The 21,203-nt window shown below is 44.9% G+C and overlaps 1 protein-coding gene across 4 annotated transcripts in view; it reads right to left on the bottom strand.

Annotated features, from left to right (window-relative positions):
- The window catches only part of LOC119404600 (AP-3 complex subunit delta-1), a 150,393-nt gene that overhangs the window by 17,786 nt on the left and 111,404 nt on the right, over positions 1–21,203 (bottom strand). For 3 of the 4 annotated variants that reach the window (XM_037671154.2, XM_037671153.2, XM_049418938.1), the window contains exons 28-32: positions 19,895–19,939; positions 9,872–9,919; positions 9,643–9,780; positions 9,451–9,585; positions 788–916 (exon numbers count right to left, since the gene is read on the bottom strand). In XM_037671154.2, coding sequence (XP_037527082.2) covers positions 803–916; positions 9,451–9,585; positions 9,643–9,780; positions 9,872–9,919; positions 19,895–19,939 — 480 coding nt within the window. In that variant the 3' untranslated portion in view covers positions 788–802. Of the gene's footprint in view, positions 1–787; positions 917–9,450; positions 9,586–9,642; positions 9,781–9,871; positions 9,920–19,894; positions 19,940–21,203 lie in introns of those variants that run through there. The other variant, XM_037671155.2, reaches the window with a different exon arrangement.

Here is a 21,203-nt window from a genome sequence, read left to right on the forward strand (position 1 = left end):
CGTCGGCTGTGACCTAGGACGCACGTGAACTTGAAATAGCAGTGAATAAAATAGAAGTTATTGCAGCAACCAGAAGCCACAAAACAGGATAGTAATTATTTGGCGAATACCCCAGCAATTTTGGCAGCAGTGTCGTGTCTAACGCCAACAGGGTGGCATCTTTCCCACGTAAATAAATGAGGCTCCAAGAAAATACATGGGGTTGGAGAGGCCCAACGTCAGTTTGAGAGTGGCACAAATAAATTTGGGCTTTTTAGCACATTGTGTTTGTGTCAGGAGAACGCAAGCTTGACTTGAAAAATGTTACTGCCAACATAAATGCAGCACACAGCCGCAGCATTTGACTCTCTCGCTATGTACGTCCACCAACTAACGTCACGTAGCTTATGAAGGCGAAAGCCTTAGATGCCTCTTCAATCGGGAAGATTGACCGTCGGCGGCGTCAAGACAAATGACGCAAAAATAATCATCACCATATGACGTAATCATGATGTCACAGATCTCCCAAATTTGTAACTTCATTATGACATCACCATTTTGTGACATAACGTGATGTCACATGATGACGTATTCACACGACATGGTCCCTTTGCACTGCCTCCGTGAAATGTGAAACAGCGCCACGAAACACAACAAAATCACGAAGGAACGCACGAAATTCCTCAGTGATTTTGTTGTATTCCACGGTGCGATTTCATAATTGTGAATCTATAGCAACTTGCCCAATTGTCATTCCTGCTTAACAAGAGCAAGAGCCCAACAAAGTCAAGAGCTTCATCTTCTGCAGCAACCCTGGGGGCTCTCAGAGTGGTAAAGCAGACAGTACTTGCCTTTTTGACATTGTTCCTATCAGGTACGAAGAGACTGGCAAGTGCAGCTTCAAGTCCAGCTTCTCGTGTGTGGAACCAGTTTCTGTCTGAAAGCAGAGGCACAGAGGGAGAGCAAATTCATGCCAACAGTCAACACCAGGCTTCCTAGGGATTGTCCGAAAAATCGACCAGTCTGAGGAAATGAAGGCATACTTTTTTTACTTCCCTCGAGATGTCTAATTGCCCATTCAAAATGTGGCCATGCCTCCATATATACAGGGTGCCCCAGCCATCTCTAGCCAGTGTTTAAAAATATGCTGATGCACTTCATGACGGTGCAAGAAAATAAATGTTGGACAAGCGGCGATAGGCGGGCTAGTTCGTACATAACTCAAAAATGGAAAAAAACAGCGCGAACACAAGACGAAGGACGAGCACAGAACAAGGAACGCGTTCTCGTGTCACCTTCCTTCTTCCTGTGTTGGCGCTGTTTTTTCCACTTTTGAAGTACATGTTGCTGACTATTGCATGCAGTACGTCGCACTATATTTTGCGTCCTGCTTAATCGCTTAATTAGCTAAGATTGATGAATTAACTTTTAAGGCAACCAAGATGGGTAAAAACATTCCAATTAGAAAGTTGTAGATTGGTTTGCAAAACGTCCGATTAGACAGTGTCTAACTATATATTCATTAAGAATCAGCAGAGTCCTTCAATGCTTTTCTGGTCACAAAACTCCGCCCGCAGTTACATTCAGGGACAGAGGCTGCCACTAGGGTCGCCGCGGTCAACGCGGGGGCATTCGTGCGCGCGCGCGCTGCGCTCGGCTGAATGCTGTGTTGATTCAAGGCAATGGTTTATCTTGCGCAAAACCGCAATAATTCAACTACCACTAATACTTCACCTGATATACAATGTGGTTGTTGCATACACATTTAAAAAACTTAATTTCATGTATTTTTTTAACATATCAAGGCTGCGATGGATCCAGTCATGCCGACGCAGCAACATTAGCTGTGTATGTTGTTTCAGCGAGGTTCCTTACCTCGGGCAGTAGAGCACGAGAATATTTATTCAGGCACGGGATATTTACTTAGTCTTGTGACACTGCACAAACCTTATAAACCCACCAACCTGAAAACTGAAGTTTCGCAGCGGGAGTTGAGCCAGCGTCGATACAACTATTTACGATTAGGCCATCGATGCCGCGGGAGTTTGACACGGCCGCATTAGAAAAAAGAAACGCTCTACATTTTTGTGTTTAGAGTTTATGAAAGCGAACTTCACTTCACTGCAGCCTACCTCACAGAGCTTTGGCAAAACTTGAAATCAGGAGTGACAAAGCTTTCGCAAGGTAACATCTGTGTGCCGCGTGAATACCCGCTGATCTATAGGACCTAACCTAGCCTTAACTCCGTTTTTGTAACCACGTTTTGTCCATTTTCTCCGAGTAACTTTGACAACTTCATGTTACGTGGACGTTGCACGAGCGAAAGTGTGTCGCACTTTACATGTGCAGTGTCGCAACGGCACTCGGGTATCTCCGATCTTCGCACTGGTGGCACCTTCACAAATCAAAATGTGCGTTACTTTGACTGCTTAGACGAACTACGTCTGCACCATGTGATGCAATGATTTTCTTAATGAAGACTGCACAGGGGAGACTTGATTATCTGAAACGAAACTGTGTTTCACAGATCTAGAGAAAATAAACACGTGTTCACAAGCAGAGCTCTGTTGCGCTTTTGATTCATTCAGAATGTGAAAAACGTAACACGGGGCAAAATACCCAAAAACCTGCCAAGCTGAGGAAACACTAATGCCCATTGCATCCACATTTCACTTACTTCAATGCATATGTTTGAGAACATCACACTGTCGAGCCACTAATCTACAGTAAACAAAGCAAGAATGCTACGATTGAAAAAGAAAGACAGAAAAACTTTTTTTTTGGAAAAATACCTCAGGGAATAGAAAGCTATAACGACATTTTCCTAGCATAGGAAAACTCTCTGCAAGGCGAGTACATGAAGGGAGCAAGCTATTGCAAAAAAACGAAGCAAACTCTGAATTACTATATAAAAATAAAAATGTAGGCTCGCACGAATAGCATACCTGCCAAGTTTGGAGAAACGGAATCCGGGAGATTTACTCAACGGGGGGGGGGGGAGTGTACTGCGATAGCAATATATGTACATTAGGCAGTTTTAGAACAGCGTACTCAAAGCTTTGCGCCGGCTTTTAGCGCAACTGCGCCTGCGTGTGCGTCGTACGCTAAGCGCTTGCGGGCTCCCGGTAAGTGACGGAAATAGCCGGCCGCAAACGCTAATGCTAACTTAGCGTACGCAATTCTAAAACTGTCTACTGTCAGCGGCATTTTGCGGTCGCCGCTGATCTGTACAGAGTCCAAACCGATAACATCGCTTACGCATCGTCTGTTTCACGTGCGAGTAAATGCGCACTAGCGCTAGGGACGAAGGCGGTTGAAGCAGAGATGAAACGACCCGGCCGTCACCGTTGCGCGAAGGGCACATGCGATAACATCGCTCCGCGTGCAAGGCCTGTCGTCGCTTGCTTACCAGTTATTTCGCCGGGCAAGGGACCATAAGGGGCGCCGTTGAGACGGGGACGGTCGCGAGCGCTGGCGAACGCGCTATCTCGACAGACATCGGCTACCCTTTTAAGTGCTGGACTGCGGCGCAAAGTGCACAGCTACTTCATGCGCAATGAAACTGAGTTGAACCTTTCTTCCGGCAGGGTTCTGTTTGGTGTCGCAGAAGTCCGTTGTATGCCCGTGTCACTGTGGCGCACGTAACCCACGAGCCGCTTCGCCCTTCTCAGTATTTTGCCAGCGTCCGTGGTGTGCCGGTGTCATTGGGGCACACGTAACCCACGAGCCACTTCGCCCTCCTCAGTATTTTGCCAACGTCCGTGGTGTGCCCGTGTCACTGGGGCGCGACCCACGAGCCGCTTCGTGCTTCTCAGTCTGGCAACAGACTTCTGCGACACCAAACAGAACCCTGCCCTTTCTACCATCGTTAAAAAGAAGAAGAAGAATCCTTTCTACTATGTGGCCACACAACTTTGCTCATGTGGCCAGACAAAGCAATGGACGCGCGGGGCAAAACTGGATTTCCGGGAGATTTCTCTATGACCCGTACAACCGGGAGAAACGTTCAAAATCCGGGAGTCTCCCGGGTAATCCAGAGACTTTATAGTCAGCGACCATCTCGTGCAAAGATCACGTGCTACGTGGCCGCCTCTAACAAAAAGAGTGGCACGTGGTGGCAGGTATGGAATAGTAAACTTTAGGTTCAAAACGAATAGTGATTTGGCCGAACAAATTTGGTCGAATAATTTCAAATCGAATTCGAATAGTATATATCACATACTATAAAGTTAACTGCATATTTGTCATGACCCAACTAACTTGAACAATATTTTTTAAAAATTGAAACAAGGCATGTGCAAGTGTTGTTCTTTTCGGTTCAAAGGGAAGTGGAAGCAACTTTTAACCCCTTCAGGGTTTTCGCCGTACATGTACGGCAGAAGCTTCCTGGTACCAAAGGGTTTTCGTTGTACATGCACGGCATAGCGTTTATTTTTAAAACGCGCGCCTTTTTCGATCATTTCTCTTGTTTGGCCTGTGGTGCCACACTTCGGGAATACGTGGAATTTTTTTCATGCGCCGATGTCTCTCCGTTGTATTTTTTTTTCGCTTCCCAAAACGGCGCGCCGCCTATCGTTTGCCCATCCGAGCGCGTTCGCGGTGCAGCTGGTTTAAAGTGCTCGCCTTTTTAGATGATTTATCTTGCTTGGCATGTGCTGCCACGCTTCGGGAATACGTGGAATTTTTTTCATGCGCCGATGTCTCTCCATTGTTGCTTTTTTTATGCTTCGCAAAATGGCGCGCCGCGCGCCGGCTATCGCTTGCGCAACCGAGAGCGCCCGCGGCGCGGTTTGATTTCAAACGCGCGCCTTCTCCCATTTCTCTTGCTTGGAATGTGCTGCCACGCTTCGGGAATACGTGTAATTTTTTTAATGCGCCAATGTCTCTCCGTCTTTTTTTTTTCCCAAAGAGGCGCGGCGGCTTGTAGTCTCGCATCAAAACGCGCGCACGCGGTCCGGCTGGTTTCGGTTTCGTCCTGCGGGTGGTTTTCGCTCCTTGCGCCCGCAAAGCTGATGGTTGTTTGGTTTCTAATCTCTCAAAGGGTGACCGCTTGTTACTCTCTCGTTTATTGCACCCCGGCGCGCGATTACATCTGTTTCCGTGCGGCGCTAAATAACACAAACGATGATGCCGTGATTGCGTTTCCTGTTTTGGGATCTCGGAAAAACTAACTACGTCTTGTTGTTCGTCAGACGAGGATTTTTTGACGAGTTCCGACTCCGATGACGATCAAGGAGCGACATCTGAAACGCGTGCGCGGGGAGCCATGCTTCAAAGACTATCACACGCTGAAAAGTTTTTAGTGTTAGAGCACGAGCGTTTTTAACCGAAAATGTACTCTGGTGCGCTTATTTTTGTATGTTTGTGAGCTATGTTTAATACAATGCATAATTTTTATTCATAAAAAACTGTGAAGCTTTTTTTTAGGATTCTGCTTGATTTTACTACGAATAAACCATATGTATGTAACAACAAAACTGATTTTTTTGTCACTTTACGGTCACAAAAAAAAACCTTAGACAATTTTTTTCTTAAATAGAATAGTCTGAAGAATTTATTTCAGCAATAAAAAAATTACACATTTTTGGACTGGATTTCGCGAAAAAATTCGACCCTCAAAGGGTTAATAGTAGCAGGATTTCACTTTCGGCAGAATGCAAGTGATAACCAGCAAAATATGGCACAATTTAAAAAATACTATACTTAGAGCCCATAAGCCTGTACAACTAGCTTTTAAACTTAAAAATATGATGAATCGACGTGAGGGTAATAGGTTCATTTATAGTGATGCTACCAAGGACTTCTGATTTGGAGCAATTTTTGGAGCAGCAAGATTTCCAATTTGGAGCACTTTGCAGCAGCGAAAATTTCCATCTTGGAGCACTTTGAAGCAGATGATTTTGCATGTGGGAGCACTCTGGAGCAGCTAATTTTACACATTGAAGTGCATTAGAGAAGCAAATTGCATTAACATTCAAGCACCTGAATAATTATTATGGGGCTCTTATGAAGAGGTAGAAATATTTCGATTCATTGCAAATCTCATGGAAAAAATTGTCTCAGGAGAACTCCATATTTCACTCGATAATGAAAAAATAAGGGCTCATGCAGTTGAGTGTTCTAGATTAACCTCTTCGGTGATTATTTTCAACACTAGCAAATAAACAGAATACCGGATCAATGAAAGTGTACTTTTTCAAATCAAACTCTAAATACATCTATGTGGTTATCAGCAGACGTGGTAGACAAACACAGTGACTTACAAGTGTGCCTCAATGCCAAAGAGTCACACTGTCCCTAATGCATTACCCTAAGACGACTCCAAGGCGAAAGCCAGCTTCTTTTTGTTCTCGATCAATGTGTTGATCCTCCCCCTCCCACTCTCTGCAAGCTTTCTGCACCTCACATGGTTTTGCACTACCTCCATGATCAGCACACCGATCACGGACGCAGTGCAAAGCGACGATGTCATGTGATGATGTCATCACGTGACATTACGATATATGACGCCGTGGTGACGCCACTAGTTCTGACTATCTATGACGTCGTGATGACGTCACAAATTTTGACGATCTATGATGTCATGACCATGTGATTATTTTTCGTATAAATCGATTGACACCACCGACGATCAGTTTTCGTGTTTGATGAAGCATAGATCTAAGGCTTTCGCATTAATATTGCGTATAGAACGTTAACAACCTGGCCATTCACAAGCTGGCCTTACATGCCAAACAGCCCTCCATCATGTCACCACTGCGCCGTGCGCGAAACAGCTTTGCTTATCATCCACTTCACAGAGTGGAATGGCTCCTCAATTTTTAAAAATATTTGTTGTGATAGCAATTATATGGACACTCTCGACGGGTTTTTGCCATCGCCGTTGCCGTACTTTTCCGTATAAACTCCAAACTGATAACATCACCACGAGCATTCTACCCGCTGGTAAAAATTCGCGAGTGCTGGCAACGAACGCGGCTGAAGCGGAGATTAAACGACCCGGGCATCTCCGTCGCACGGAGAGCGCATGCGATAACACCTTCCCGCGTGCGGGCCTGCCGTCGATTGCTCATCAAACAGAGAGGAAACGTCTCGCTTTGATGGGCCCGCCCGTCTTTCGTAAGGAGCATGAAAAGACTCCAGGGGAGGGGTAGGGGGACTGCATCGCTCGAAGGGTGCAGTCGCTGCCACGCGCTATCTCGAAGCATCAGGAGACTGCTCGTAAACATGCTGTGCTCTCAACGCCTACTTCGCGTTTAGAGAACTCATGGCACGAAAACAGCTTCGGTTGCTGGAGCGGCCATATTCCCTTAAACCAGCGTTTTGTCGAGTTATGCGAGATCGGATCCAAAAGAGTTATCTGCTAGCCTTACTTCGTATAACAATACAATTTATTGGTATCACATTCATTGCTTCGCCCTTACGAAACTGACTTTTTTTAACCGTCAGCTGTTGACCCTGGAAAGCGAGAGGCGGACGTGTAACATGGCGTAGCCACTTCACAGTAGACCGTCAGCGATGGGCCCGCTACTGACAGCTGCGCATATTAAAACGCAATTGCGGCTTCTCAGATTAAAAGGCATGTTTTTATTCATGAGTCCACAGGAAGCAATAAATTCGATTCGGAACCCTATTGCACTGACGAGCTCGAAAGGGCAGCGCCTTTTAAGCTTAGAAGAAGTGAGCGCTGGGCGAGTTGGTATTGCATTCCAGATTGCATTTTGTTCGAAAAACACAAACACGAAGGGAACAACCACGACACGAGCGCAGACTAACAACTGAAGGTTTATTTTCAGAAATCACACATCTAAAGAAAAAGAAATAGGGAAGACACGTGGTTATGATTACCGCGTGAGAGATTGTGGAGGCATTCTACATTCACAAATCAGCTGACGTATGTGTGGCAAGGCCTTCGGTGAACTTGCATAAACTCGAGATTGACTATCTAACCGCCAACCTGTAATCATAACCACGTGTCTTTCCTATTTCTTTTTCTTTATATGTGTGATTTCTGAAAATAAACCTTCGGTTGTTAGTCTGCGCTTGTCTCGTGGTTCTTCCCTTCGTGTTCGTGTTTTTCATGCAAAATGCAATCTGGCCTTTTAAGGGGTATTTTAAGCTGTGGTGACATAGCAAGCTCTCCCCATAGTGTTACGGAAGAGTTTTGTGACCAGAAAAGCACTGAGGGACTCTGGTATTAGTGTTTTTCTGCTTCTTGAAGATTCCTGTGAAATACAAAAAAATACTATGTGACATGCTCACATGCGTACCATAATTGCAGTGCTCCCTACCTTCCACGTGCAAAGTACAACAGCATTCTGCCACAGGTGCTGCTGCCTTTTAAAGGCAACAGGACTGTGAAGATGGGGGTGGCTGTGCGATGACGGACCTGTGGCGAGCGGCCGCACAAGCGATAACCGCCGAGTCTGCTTATCGCTGTCATGAACCACGGCGAAGGGAGCGGTGTGCAAGTGGGCGTGTAACGCGGTATTCTTTTGTATTTCACAGGAATTTGCAGTAATGTCCGAAAATCAGGCATTGAACGTAATGCCTGCAGTATTCGAAAGAGTAAATAAAACATGCTACAATAACTGCTTACACAAGCTGTAAGAATGCATTCATCATCGATGTTTTTTTAAGGTGATTCTAAAATTTCCTAAAAACAATTCCCACATATAGCTGTGAAGCTAGTTTTTCTACATGGCTTTACAGCACTGCCACGAAGCCACCTTTGCACCCCAGAATTCAAAATGCTGTTTTTCAGCGACATCTAAATAAGCTTCCTTTATGAGATGTGCTTGCTCTTTTTTTTTCTTTTGTGCGATATTAAGGAGGTTGACTTACAATTGTGCAAATATGTTACATAAAGGGCACGACAGTCCCTTTTATAACATGTGCACAATGGACGTAGCAGACTCCAATTGTCATGATGAACATTGCTCTTTTAGTGAAATTCTATGAATTGTAAGTATTTGATCACAAGCTAGTTCAGTCTGACCACGACATTCTGTCCAGTCTTACTACTGCAAGGGCGAACCATAAAATCCCAAGCAAGCGCCTCCCTCCCTTCTTCAGGAGATTTCAAATATGCGCCCCCTTCTCTCCTACCACCATTTTCACTGTTCCATTCACTGTTTTTAATTGCCCGACGAGGGCAAATGAAAACAGTAAATGCATGCGTATTCAATAAAGCATTTCATTAGAAGCACAGGTGTGCGTTCTTCATTCTTAGCGTCTCTTCCACCGCCATCTTGAATTTTGATCCATGACCAAGCAAGGCACCCCCCCTCCCCCCAAGTCTTGTCGGATTATTCCTCACCGCAGGGGGGGTGCTTGCACGAGATTTTACGGTATGTAGGCACAAGTTCACCCAATAATGGGTTCCCACAGGTCATCCCCAAACAGCTGGAAAAGCACTGGGCCTTTCTGGAAACTGTACAAATACCTACAAACACAACATCCTGAGCTTACCATGAGCATGTAGGTGAGAGTGCCACGTAAACGCTGGGCCATGCAGACACTGTCAACTGAGAAGGCAAACTGGCCCTCATTGGCTGTTCCCTTGGGCAGCTGGAAGGGCACACTAACACCCTCGTGTGGACCCACCTGCAATGAAAGGTGGCACCAATACCAACTGCCATACACCTGACACCCAGCTCTTACCCCTCGCAGCATCTTGGTGTTGAGCGTGTCCAAAATATTGAGCTCCATCTCCTTGAGCTGGTATGGGCTCTGGTTGGTGAAAATCACCGACACCAATACTTGGTCCCGCACCATGGGCAGGGTACGCACTTCGTAAGTCTGCAAAGCACCCCTCTTACTGCAAATTCCTGCCTATGCGCAAGTGCTTGTTTTGCAAAACTGAATGCAATATAAAAATGATGTCACTCACCAGTTTGATATTCTTGTCCTCAGCTAGTAGCTTGTAATTAGAGGCAGGCTGAAAAATTTTACAACGTGGACATTATTTTGCAACTAGAATGTGAGAAGACACATGTGTGATACAGTTTAGGAAGAGGTGCCATATTTTCGGACAGTGACTTTCAGAGGCACTTTCACTTTTGCGAAACATACGACCATCTATTACGAGCCACGGCAATGTGGAACTGTGCTGACGGTGCTATGTTATCACTCAGAGAAGCCTGCACATCTGGCGATAACCATGTGAAGGTATTGAAAAAAGTGATCACTCAACAGGTGTGAGCGCCAATGTCTTCATTGGCCATTGGGGAACCTGATTTATTAAGACCACTGCCGAAATGCTCATGTATGCTGATGACATTGTCTTAATAATTATTGGTGAAACTTTTCTGATATAGAAGAAAAAATGCATATTGAACTAGCCAAACTTGAGGATTAGTTCCCTTCTAAGAAGCTTAGCAGTAATCCTAAATTATATATATATATATATATATATATATATATATATATATATATATATATACACACAGTCGAACTCCGCTACAACGAACTCCGCTTCAACGAAATTTCCGGTACAACGAAAAATTCTCGGTTCCCCGTCAACAGTCCATAGGAGTCAATGCATAAATATGCTCGCCACAACGAACACGTTTTCTGCTGCCGTTCCGCTTCAACGAAATTTGACGATGCCATTCGGGGCTCAAAAATTTAATTTACCGTGCAATAAACACAATCTCGGACATTTTGATGCATTTTAGAACATAAAAATACGAATTCGAAGTCTGAATCGCGTGTTGGAACCACCAGAAACCGCCGCTGTTGACTGAGCATGGGGGCCGCCATTGCTTGATAGCGACGGCGATCAGACTGCCCTGCTTTCGCAACTGGCTTGAGTTGCTTCCGAGTCGCAGACAATCCGAAGCCAAAGCTCAGTTGTCGACACGGGTGCAATCGCGAAACGATAGCTTTTCCGATGCCTTTCCAATACTTTTCGTGCTTTTCGCGCTTCGCTAGTGGTCAGAGCGACGGTACATCCGCCACATCCGCGTTATCAACGCGAGCAGCCCTGGGGTGCAGTCGCGGAATGGTGCCTTCTCCAATGCCAATGCTTTTCGTGCTTTCGCGCTTGGCCAGTGCGAGCGGTGGTCGGAGCAACAATTCGTCCGCTTTATCAACGGGATCAGCCAGCCGCGAGTGGTGGATATGAATAGCACAGAATAAGGCGTAAGTCATCGCTCCGCGATAGCACGCCTGCACGTCGTCGTTGTCGGCGAATAGCTAGTGTTAGCGTGTTGGTGCAACTGTGCAGTTCGTGCTGCGCGCCCGTGCTTGTTTGATTCGTTCGCGGAAGCCGTTGTTTCTGCGTGCTTTTCAACGTGGCGTCGCTATGCATATATGAGAATTGCGTCGTAACGCTGCTGGGGACGCAAAGGAAGCAGCAGACACTTTTTGAATATTGGAAATAAAAGTTTCACTGTTCTACTAGCTCAGATCAGCCATATTTTTTTCGATTTCACTACAACGAAATGTTCGCTTCAACGAACATTTTTCCGAGCACCGTCAATTTCGTTGTAGCGGGGTTTGACTGTATATATATATATATACACACACACACACATACACTATGTATATGTTATTCCACCCCCAAACTAAATCTGTTTCACATGAAATACTGCTACATATCAATAATTTCCCCATGAATCTTGCATATTTTTTCTCTTACCTTGGTGTCCCCTTCTAGATGACTGCTTCAACTAGATACTACCTAGAGGAAATTAGCTTCAGGTTGTTGTGCCTTCGTGCAAGCTGATGAATATTTTTATTAGGGGTGTGCGAATATTCAAACTTTCAAATATTTTTCGAATAGTGTTTGCTATTCGATTTGCACCGAAATTTTACTATTCTAAGTATTCAAACTTCCGGAAAATGAATATAACGGTTTATAATAACGGAAAATAAATATAAAGACGATAAATCAGCGTGCAGCGTGCTTGGTATTGAGTTTTGGGGCGCCGGCGGGCGAAACTGCTAACTGCTTCCACCGGTGCTCCGAGCGGTCGCTGCGCGACAAGCTTGCGGGGGGGGGGGGGGGGGGGGGGGGGGGGGGCAGGGAGGGGGTCCGTTGCCGATGCGTAAAATGCCCATCCACAGTTCCGAGGAGCCAGCGGGCAATGCGATTCGTTGCTTGCGACAAAAAACACTTGTGGCTTTTTCGCTTTCGCTTGTCCGCTAGCGCAACAGTTCTTGCTTGCAAAGTTTGGATTTGTCTCATACAACGGCGCCGTAAGCGGAGTTAGGCTTAGCCACAACTCAATGTGCGTCGCGATGGTCGCGATGTGCGTGGCCGCGGTGCCCAATGTTTCAAAGTACGTCATGCTCGATCGCGAGTACAACGAGTCGTCCCGCGATGGTCTTCGTCACAAGGTGCGAAATGCTGATAAGCAGAACAGTCGGTCTGAGACGCACGTCTTCGATGTTCATGACGAGCGCGGTGCACTATCATAATCTGATGGTTGAGCTTCCACTTGCAGCTGCCAAACTAAAGCGTAATTATTTTCTAAATGATTGTTGACCTGTGAACACAGAGTGAGTGCGAATGCGTCACTAAGTGGCGCAATTTTAGACAGCCATGACCTCACGACGTGCAAGCAGAAGACGACGCTCTCCCGGAGCGAGGATCGGACCAATGGCGAGGCGTGCTGGAGCAACATGGCGGACACAGCCAATCGAAGGCCTCGGAACGAACTTCAAACAACTTTTTGTACTTTGAGCTTTTTGTACGTTTTCTTTTCTGAATGGAGGACCTAGCTAAAGCGGGAAATTTGAAGACGGAGAAATGCTCTTTCCGATGAGCCCAAGATGGCGGCGCCCAGTTGCAACATTGTGGAGCTATCATTTTTTTTAACGCAGCTTTTTTTTTTTGTGATTTCCGCAATAATTTTCGCCACCTCGACAAGCACAACAAATTTTTTATCGCACTTGTACGTAGTTTCCAGTGACGATGTTTTGGAATCAGAAAAAGGGCTACAGAAGCTGAAGATGTAATTTTCAAAAATAGTTTTTTTTAACTTTTCGCGATACGAAAGCCGTATCCCTCCTTAGAAATAAATCTGCTCTTTGACCATGTGTGTGACTTGTAATTGTTACTGTCTCGTAAGAACATACTTAGGAATTCTTTGCAACTTTTTTCTGCAATTTCGCTTCGAAGTATTAGAAAAATATTTCAGAAATATTCGAAAATTGTTCGAGAAATATTCGATTCAATTCGCACTCAATCTTTATTATTCGAATTCGCTTCGCACCCAAAATGTTGCTATTCGCACAGCTCTTAATTTTTATGTTTGCATACCACGCACTTCTGTATTTTACACTAGTGAACCTCTTGTACTGCGTATAATCCTGGGGTTCGACATATAGATCGTTTTCATGGAGAGGAGGAGCGTAGCCTCGAACCGGTGTATTTTCACCGCTTTCTCTCTCTCCACCTCGGCCGACCGCTGCCGCTGGTGTGTGCGGATTCCAGAGTTTTGCACTGCGTGGTGCGTGAGAGGTCAGCGTGTTTCCATTTTTCGACGCGCTGAAGCAATTGTGCTGCCGCAAATCGAAATGTCGGACGAGAACAAGTCGACAAGCTATATACCACTGCGCTGTGTTTGGCTGCGGCAACAGCTACGGAAGCCTGAAAGACTGGCAGCCAAGGCATGCGAAGTGCACAATGCTTTTAAATGACTTCACTTCTCTCAGAATGAAGGAAAGAAGATTACTTTTAAGGGCTCGTTTTTCTTTGTTAGACACAATATTAATGAGAACTAACAGACAGCAATGCCAAGGAAAGTATAGGGGGTGTTATTTGTAGTAATTAGAATATAAATGTGAAGAAAGTAAAGTGGACGGAAAGATAACTTGCTGCCAGCAGGGACCGAACCTGCGACCTTCGAATAACGCGTCTGATGCTCTACCACGGAGCTACGGCGGCGGTCATCTCCCCGTCCACTTTATAGGGTATATATGTGTATCGAAACTTAGGAGTGTCAGTCAGCTTCTGTCAGGTCGCACGCCTTCTTCTCCCGCAAATAGTATATTATATGTGGTGTCTTCCCTTATGGCCACATTTTAAAATCACATCAGCTTGTGATTGTGCTTGGGTGCTGGTACACTTTATCATCTGCACCAAAGAGAACCAATGTCCAGGCTGACAATTAATACACAAAATGTTTGGCCAAGAGCTGTTCTCTCATTACATCAACCTCTCTAATTTCTATGCTACAGCACATGATTTACAATGCCTGCGGCTAGAAAATGTTCCATCTTTGTGCGTGCAATTTCGAGGTTATCGAATTAGCACTTTCCAATCTACATGACTGAAAGGCCTGCATGACATGTGTGCGTTGGCGCAGGTACGCGTCTCTAACGTTTTGTCGAGAGCACATTCTTTCTCGACTTGACAATTTTGTGACGATAACTAAGGTAGCGTTATGACAACCGCACTTTTTTTTTTTTTTTCGCGCAGCAACCCGGGTGTCGTGTATAATCGGCCCACGTTCGTTAAAGCCAGGTCGTTACCTGGACACGTGTGCTCGTCGTAATGCTTCTCAGATACTCACCAGAAAACAAGCTGACAATAATGTTACCAAAAGCGGGCGCCCTTTCGGCGTATCGTTAGTGGCGGCGGCTTGAACCGAACCGAACTTACGCCATGTCATGCTTCCAGAAACAGGCTTATTTTCATTTTATCGTTGTGTTGTTTCTACACCGAATTTTGAGCTCACCCGTCGTACATCTGTTTCTTATCCTGTGCAACGATCAGAGGCCACAAGCTTTTAACTACGACGGCGACACGATTGAACACAGGCATTGGTGTTTGTGCTGTCGTTCCATGAACATTGTATTGCGACTTGCTAAGCGCAACCAAATGGTCTGTTAGGGATTAGAGTTACGTTTCACTTGCATAATGACGGCACGGAAACCCGAGAGTCATCTTAAACACTAATGCGCACACCTAGCTCGCAGCCGGACAATGGCCCTACGTGTTCGCTCGTCTCCATTTACATTTCTCCGATTACTTCGAGAGTTGTCCTAAATGTTAACACTCTCTTATAGCGCATATTCCAAGAACCACACCGAGGTCAGCTATAACAAAACATACAAAGCAATTGCCAATTTACAGATGCTGCTTAAGAACTGCATTGGCATTCTACTCATCGTCGGCGCTGCTGCGTACACAAGTTGTATCTATTTCAGGTGTGCTCTCGGACTCCAAAACTATCAATATAGGAGTCCCACAAGGATCTATATTAGGTCCTCTTTTATTTCTCATCTACATAAATGACCTGGCAGACTGTTTATCACCTCACACAGAATCCTTGCTTTACGCTGATGACACCACCATTTTCACTGCACATGACTCCATTCCTGCCCTAACCTCCCAGCTAAACAGTGATCTTCAGAGCGTCATTAGTTGGTGCCATAAAAACAAGCTTGTTATTAACCCATCTAAGACAAAGTATGTCATTTTCAGTTCTCGGTCGAAAAAACGTGATAACGCACTACCAGTGTAAACAAATAATCATGAAATATTCCCATCTGACAAGTGCACATTTCTCGGCATCGAACTTGACTGTTTCTTGAACTTTAATGAACATATTAACCAAATAAAAAGAAAGACCGCCTATGGCATTCGTGTTCTGCTCAGAGCCCGCCAATATTTTGCGCTCCCTACTCTAACTTCTCTCTATTTTGCGTTCCTTCATAGTCATTTCAACTACTGCATTGAATCTTGGGGACTTACATATAAAACTTACTTAAGCCCATTAGCGCATATTCAAAAACAGGCTCTCCGTATAATAACGCACAGTAATTATCACGCTCATTCGGCTCCACTATTCTCTTCACTAAATATCTTTCCCATTTCAAATATTATCGTCTTTAACTTAGCCGTAATTGCCTACCGCATGGTACGTAATCCGAATCTGCTGTATGTCGTAGGCAAGAAATTTACGACTTCCTCTAATAATACACGTTTCTCCCTTCAAAGCAATATTTTTCCGCCCAAGGCGCGCACAAACTATGGACAAAAAACAGTAAGCTTCTCCGCAATCAAGGTGTGGAACACTCTGCCTTTGGAAGCCAAAACCTCGCCCTCTTTATATGCTTTCAAACATTCCGTTCGCCTTTTTCTGAACCATCCTTTGGATATTTGAACTATATTTAATCACTGTCGTTACTTCATCGCCGCTTTCACAATGCTTCATGTATTCTTTATTCACTTTCATTACATTCTTTTTCATGTGAAATATTTAATAATATACTGTCCTAAAGATAGCATCATTACACATTGTTAGCTCTTACTTATTTTGCTACCTTTCTTGTATTTTCAGTGTCAAATAGTGTTAATTGTCTTTGCATACCATAATGCCACTCCTGTTATTTTGTGCACATTCTATCCTTGTTTGGCGCTATTTCTGCTCATGATTTTATTTTCCTTTGTATTCTATAACAAGAGGTCCCATTGCAGTGTTCGCATTAAGGGACCTCTTTCTGTATACTTCTCCCCATATGTAACCCCCCATTCAAATACGTTCAATAAACTGAAACTGAAACTGGGAACATCTCGTGGGCCGCCGCCGCTTGCTGTTTCAGCCATTTTGAAGCTGACAGCTAAGCGATTATTTACCAGCGCCTTTACACTCGCGAAGCGTTGCTCTGTTTTACCCGTGTACCGCGAAGAACAGCAATAGCTTGTGAACTGAGCGTATACGCTGCATACACCGCCGCGGAACCCCACACACCGGAAGGGCGGCGAAACATCACAGACACTAGACGGCGCTGCGGCGGTGGAGAGCTTTAAAAATGGCAGCCTCCTTGTGAAATTGGTGTATACCACCTACCTTGAACCAATAAGACTGGCTGCAAGAACGAGCTATACGCATGATAACTTTTTTGCGATATTATGAAGCAAGCAAACCCCTGTTTTCTATGTTAAAGATCTTGCATTCTGGTTTCGTGCGGGAAGATTAGCCACACATATTAACAACATTATTAAGTGCAACGAGCCATTCCTTGTTTCGTATTGTACTTTGCACTCCACAATGCCACACCAGGAACAAAGCTCCAGATGGTAGCTTAAGGCATGAGGACAAGTGGAAAAAGAGAATTTTTTTTTTAAAATGTCATTTTTCGGTTTTTGGTCATGTTAAATGCGCAATTTATCGCCCTTCATTTTGCTGCATAAAGTTTCTGTCTACGCTGTTTCTTTCAAAAGATACAAGCAAAAACGTTAGACTATCCATCATCTATGAAACAGAAACTGAATGTGCCAGTTTTGTGTGCGTCATAAGATTAGCTTGATATGTAGTATTTTGTTGGTTATTTAACAATCATATCAAGTGCGAACACGTAATAGTGCTCTAATAGTATTTTATACCAATAATTTTTAATCATAAAAGTCATAAGCTTCTCACCAGGTGGACGTGCAACACCGTACATCTCAAGGACACGTATGTGAGCCTGTATATCATCAAATTTGCTTCGTGTGACGTTGTGTGCCACCTCAATAATGGCAACAGAAGCACATTTGATATTTTGAAGCAAGTTGGCATTGAGCCTGGCCTCTACACTGCAAAAACTTGCTTCACAAGTGATCGGCACCGCATCGCTTTTTCCCATCACGGTACTGATATTGCAAAGCAAGCTAAAAAAAAAAAAAAAAAAAAGGAAGTTGCCACTCAAGCAAAGGCACACAAGAGTAAGGTCGAGGATGGAACTAGCTACAAATATCGAGGATTTTTGCACTCTCGATCACCTTGTCTAAGCATTGCACCTGTTTCAAATCTTTTTTGTTGATTTTCTCAGAACTTACATTTTTGGTATTTTTACGTACGCAAACATTCATAACGTTCATGCTAATGAAAATTTTTCATTAGGACTTGGCACACTTCCTTATCACATTAGTGGGTGTGCAATGAACCTCAATAAGCAAAATCGTGCCACAAGATTTAATACGGCTGCCTGTTATACGTAGGTGCCCCTAGTATTAGTGCATATTTTTTTGGTTACCTATTTAATCGCTATAATTTTAATATTTATCCGATCTCATTTGTTTTGGTTCACTGCACTGGCCGAAGCTTCCTTTATATCTCTGCAAAGAATTTGGTTTTTTATTGAGTGGAAATTGAGTTAATTGAGTTAATTTTTAATTATGAAAAATTGACAAAAAGTAGGACTTGCTTTATAATGCTCACATGCTCCTAAAAAAAGTGTGCTTTATAATGTAGACTAATAATATCTGGTGATTATCGCTCTTTAAAAAAATTTTCCGACACTTCGCCACATACCTTAAAGGAGCACTGACACAAAATTTCGAAGGCGAGATAAAGGGTGAAATAGATGTATGTGGGGCCATACACAACGTCTACGAAATATCAAGGGCCAATATAGCCTACAACATAATTAAAATCAATTTTAAAGTGCATGCCGCACGACTGAGTGAGATGCGAGCGCCTCGTGACGCCGACATCAACGCGGTGGCAATGTAAACAAACCTACGTCATGAGTTTGTGTTGGATGGTTGCCGGTTGTTCCCTTGCGCTTGTGCTACCTGCCATTTCTTCTTCTATGCCTGTGGCTTTGCGTGTGCTGGTTGTGCTCTCTTCTGCTGTTCGCTCGTCGTGCCCGTTGGCAGATGTTATGGCCGGCTCACGCTAGCGGCAAGCCTGCCACAACGGCACGGTGCCAGAACCGTCGCCGCACGTGCGAGAGCTGTCCAACGTGCACGGCAAGCTTCACCGGCGAGGCATTTGCGCCTCCGAAAATCATGGTCACACTGCCAAAAGCGGTTGTCATCCACCTCGAATATATCAAGTGGCCGCCGTGCGCTCTGTAGCGTGTAAGCTCCAAACTTATGCTTCCATTTGCTTTACGTTCATGTCCTTAAGCTTCGACAGCAATGTATTCGTCCCGATTCGGCGCCGTTTTTGAGAGCCACAGTCGAATAATTGATGCTGTAGGCTTAGCGAGTCGAGATGGTCGCTTCCGAATGCTCAGAGGACATAGATTACCAGTTTGTTAGTTGTTTCTAATCCTCCATAGCTGGCGCCACTTGACCTGGCGCCAGCTTGGGGACACTTTATTTGGTTTTACGCGACGCTTTTTTTAATGCCAGACAGACTAAAACGCTCTATTGACTGCTGGAACCATGCCTGGCAACGACACGGACGACGTCTGCACTTCTAGCGTTAAAAATGCGGACCAAAAAGCAAGCAGCTCGAAGTGTCCCGCGTCAGACGAACTGGCGTAACAGACGAACTGTCAGTGCGGTGACCGCTCGCACCCGCTCTTGTGCGCCGCCTACGTCACAATTTTCCGTGGTCACGTGGCCAGCTGTGTTTACCTTGCCTCCAGAAGTGCTCCTGCCTAGCTCGGTGCTCTTTGAAACCGAAACTGCGACTGGGCGCTGTAAAAACGTCTTTAAATAAATAACCGTCGCGCACTCGCACAAACGAGGTTTGCAGCCGTGAGAAGTGGGTCATAAGCTATCTATTGCAACAAAAAAAAGACAAAGTGCAAAATTATTGTGTCAGTGATCTTTTAAACACTGCCCAAATAAAAAACACCTATGGCAAACGACCGCTACAGTTCAAGTCTGGAATGGCATTCCAAATTAAATCAAGAACTCAGAAAATCTTCGAAGAGCCATGAAAAAAATCTTATTTCCAACTAAAGTTGTTTGCATCTTGAACATACAGTAGACTCCTGTTAAACGAAAGCTGAAGGGACCAGGAAAATATGTTTCATTTAACAGGAGTTTCGTTTACTGAGAGATGAAAAGGGGTGCAGAATTCAAGCACAAAACCAATCATGTTAGAGGCAGTTGTTCCATTTAAGCAGCAGTTTCATTTAAGAGATTTTCGTTTATTGAGAGTCTACTGTATAGGCATTTTACTTTGTTTTCTGATCTTTCTCTTAACTCATTAAAAAGACTAATAACAACACTTACAGTCACGTTCGATTTGTCGGATTCCCTAGGGACCGTGAAATCGTCCTAAAAATTGGCCAGTAAGAAAAAATAATGGATTCGAGCTTTTTTTATTCCACTCAAGCAGTTGAATCACCACAGCCACGTCCAAAACAGCTTTAATGCCCTCTCAGTACACTTATCACGCAGTTTGGTGCACGCCCAGGCTCTCGTGAATACGATCAGTACTTGCCGCGAAGCCCACTCAACTACATACCAACTGCCAATTGCAAGTTTGTGTCTCGTGATGAGCCCCGTCGATGCTATCAAAACGTGGAAGAAGTTACAGCTCTCTTGCATGGAGCGTTTGGAAACGATGACGTGGAACACAAAGACTGTGCCGGAAGAGCGGATAACTCATCCTGCTTTCTCCGATGCATGTGCGCACGTAAATGATGTGTTACTGCATGAAAACCTCTGCCGACACGCAGTGTTTGCTGCTGCGTGAGCCGATCATTCCTAGTTGTGCACAGCACGTTGCCAACTAAGTTGACGTCACTGCCAGGGTGCTTTGTGTACCGTACGCTGTACAGTTTGCCGCAAAAGCGTTCATTATGCCCACTCCATTCCCGACCGTAATGGCAAGCTGCCTTCATTTGTGAAGGCAGTGCGGCGCACTTAGCGGTCTCACACAATGAGGCAGCACGAATGGCTTGCAACTGCGCTAGGCCACACGCACTACCAAGCAGTTAACTGAAGGTGCTTATTACCCGAAGGTCGCGGGATCGAATCCTGGCCGCGGCAGCTGCATTTTCGATGTAGGCGAAAATGTTTGAGGCCCGTTTACTTAGATTTAGGTGCACGTTAAAGAACCCCAGGTGGTCGAAATTTCCGGAGCCCTCCACTACGGCGTCTCTCATAATCATATTGTGGTTTTGGGACGTTAAACCCCAGATATTATTGAAGATGCTTATTGTAAGGGTTGTCAGTGATTAAGCCGTACTGGCGTGTTTGCCACCTGCCGCCATCACGCCTTTGTGCATTTCTGTTGCTTATCCATAGAGACATCGCTGCATGGCGCCGTGATAGCGGCCCCTTTGAATTTCTGGTCTGCATCACCCCACAACACTTCGGCATTGCGGCAAAGCTGACTTTCGGACTCTGCTACTGTCGCAAACAGATAGACTCGCAAAAGCGCTGGTTCGAACCAACGAGATGATGGACGCGGCAGAGGTGGGGGCTTCAATTAAAGCCGTTTCGGACCGGCAGTTTGGGCAGAAAGTCCAAAAAATCGGATGCCGGAGAGTTCCCGCATCTGAAATTTTAGAAGTTTTTATACATCAATGTCCAT

The sequence above is a fragment of the Rhipicephalus sanguineus genome, chromosome 9 (assembly GCF_013339695.2).
Source record: "Rhipicephalus sanguineus isolate Rsan-2018 chromosome 9, BIME_Rsan_1.4, whole genome shotgun sequence".
In the NCBI taxonomy this organism is placed as follows: Eukaryota; Metazoa; Arthropoda; class Arachnida; order Ixodida; family Ixodidae; genus Rhipicephalus; species Rhipicephalus sanguineus.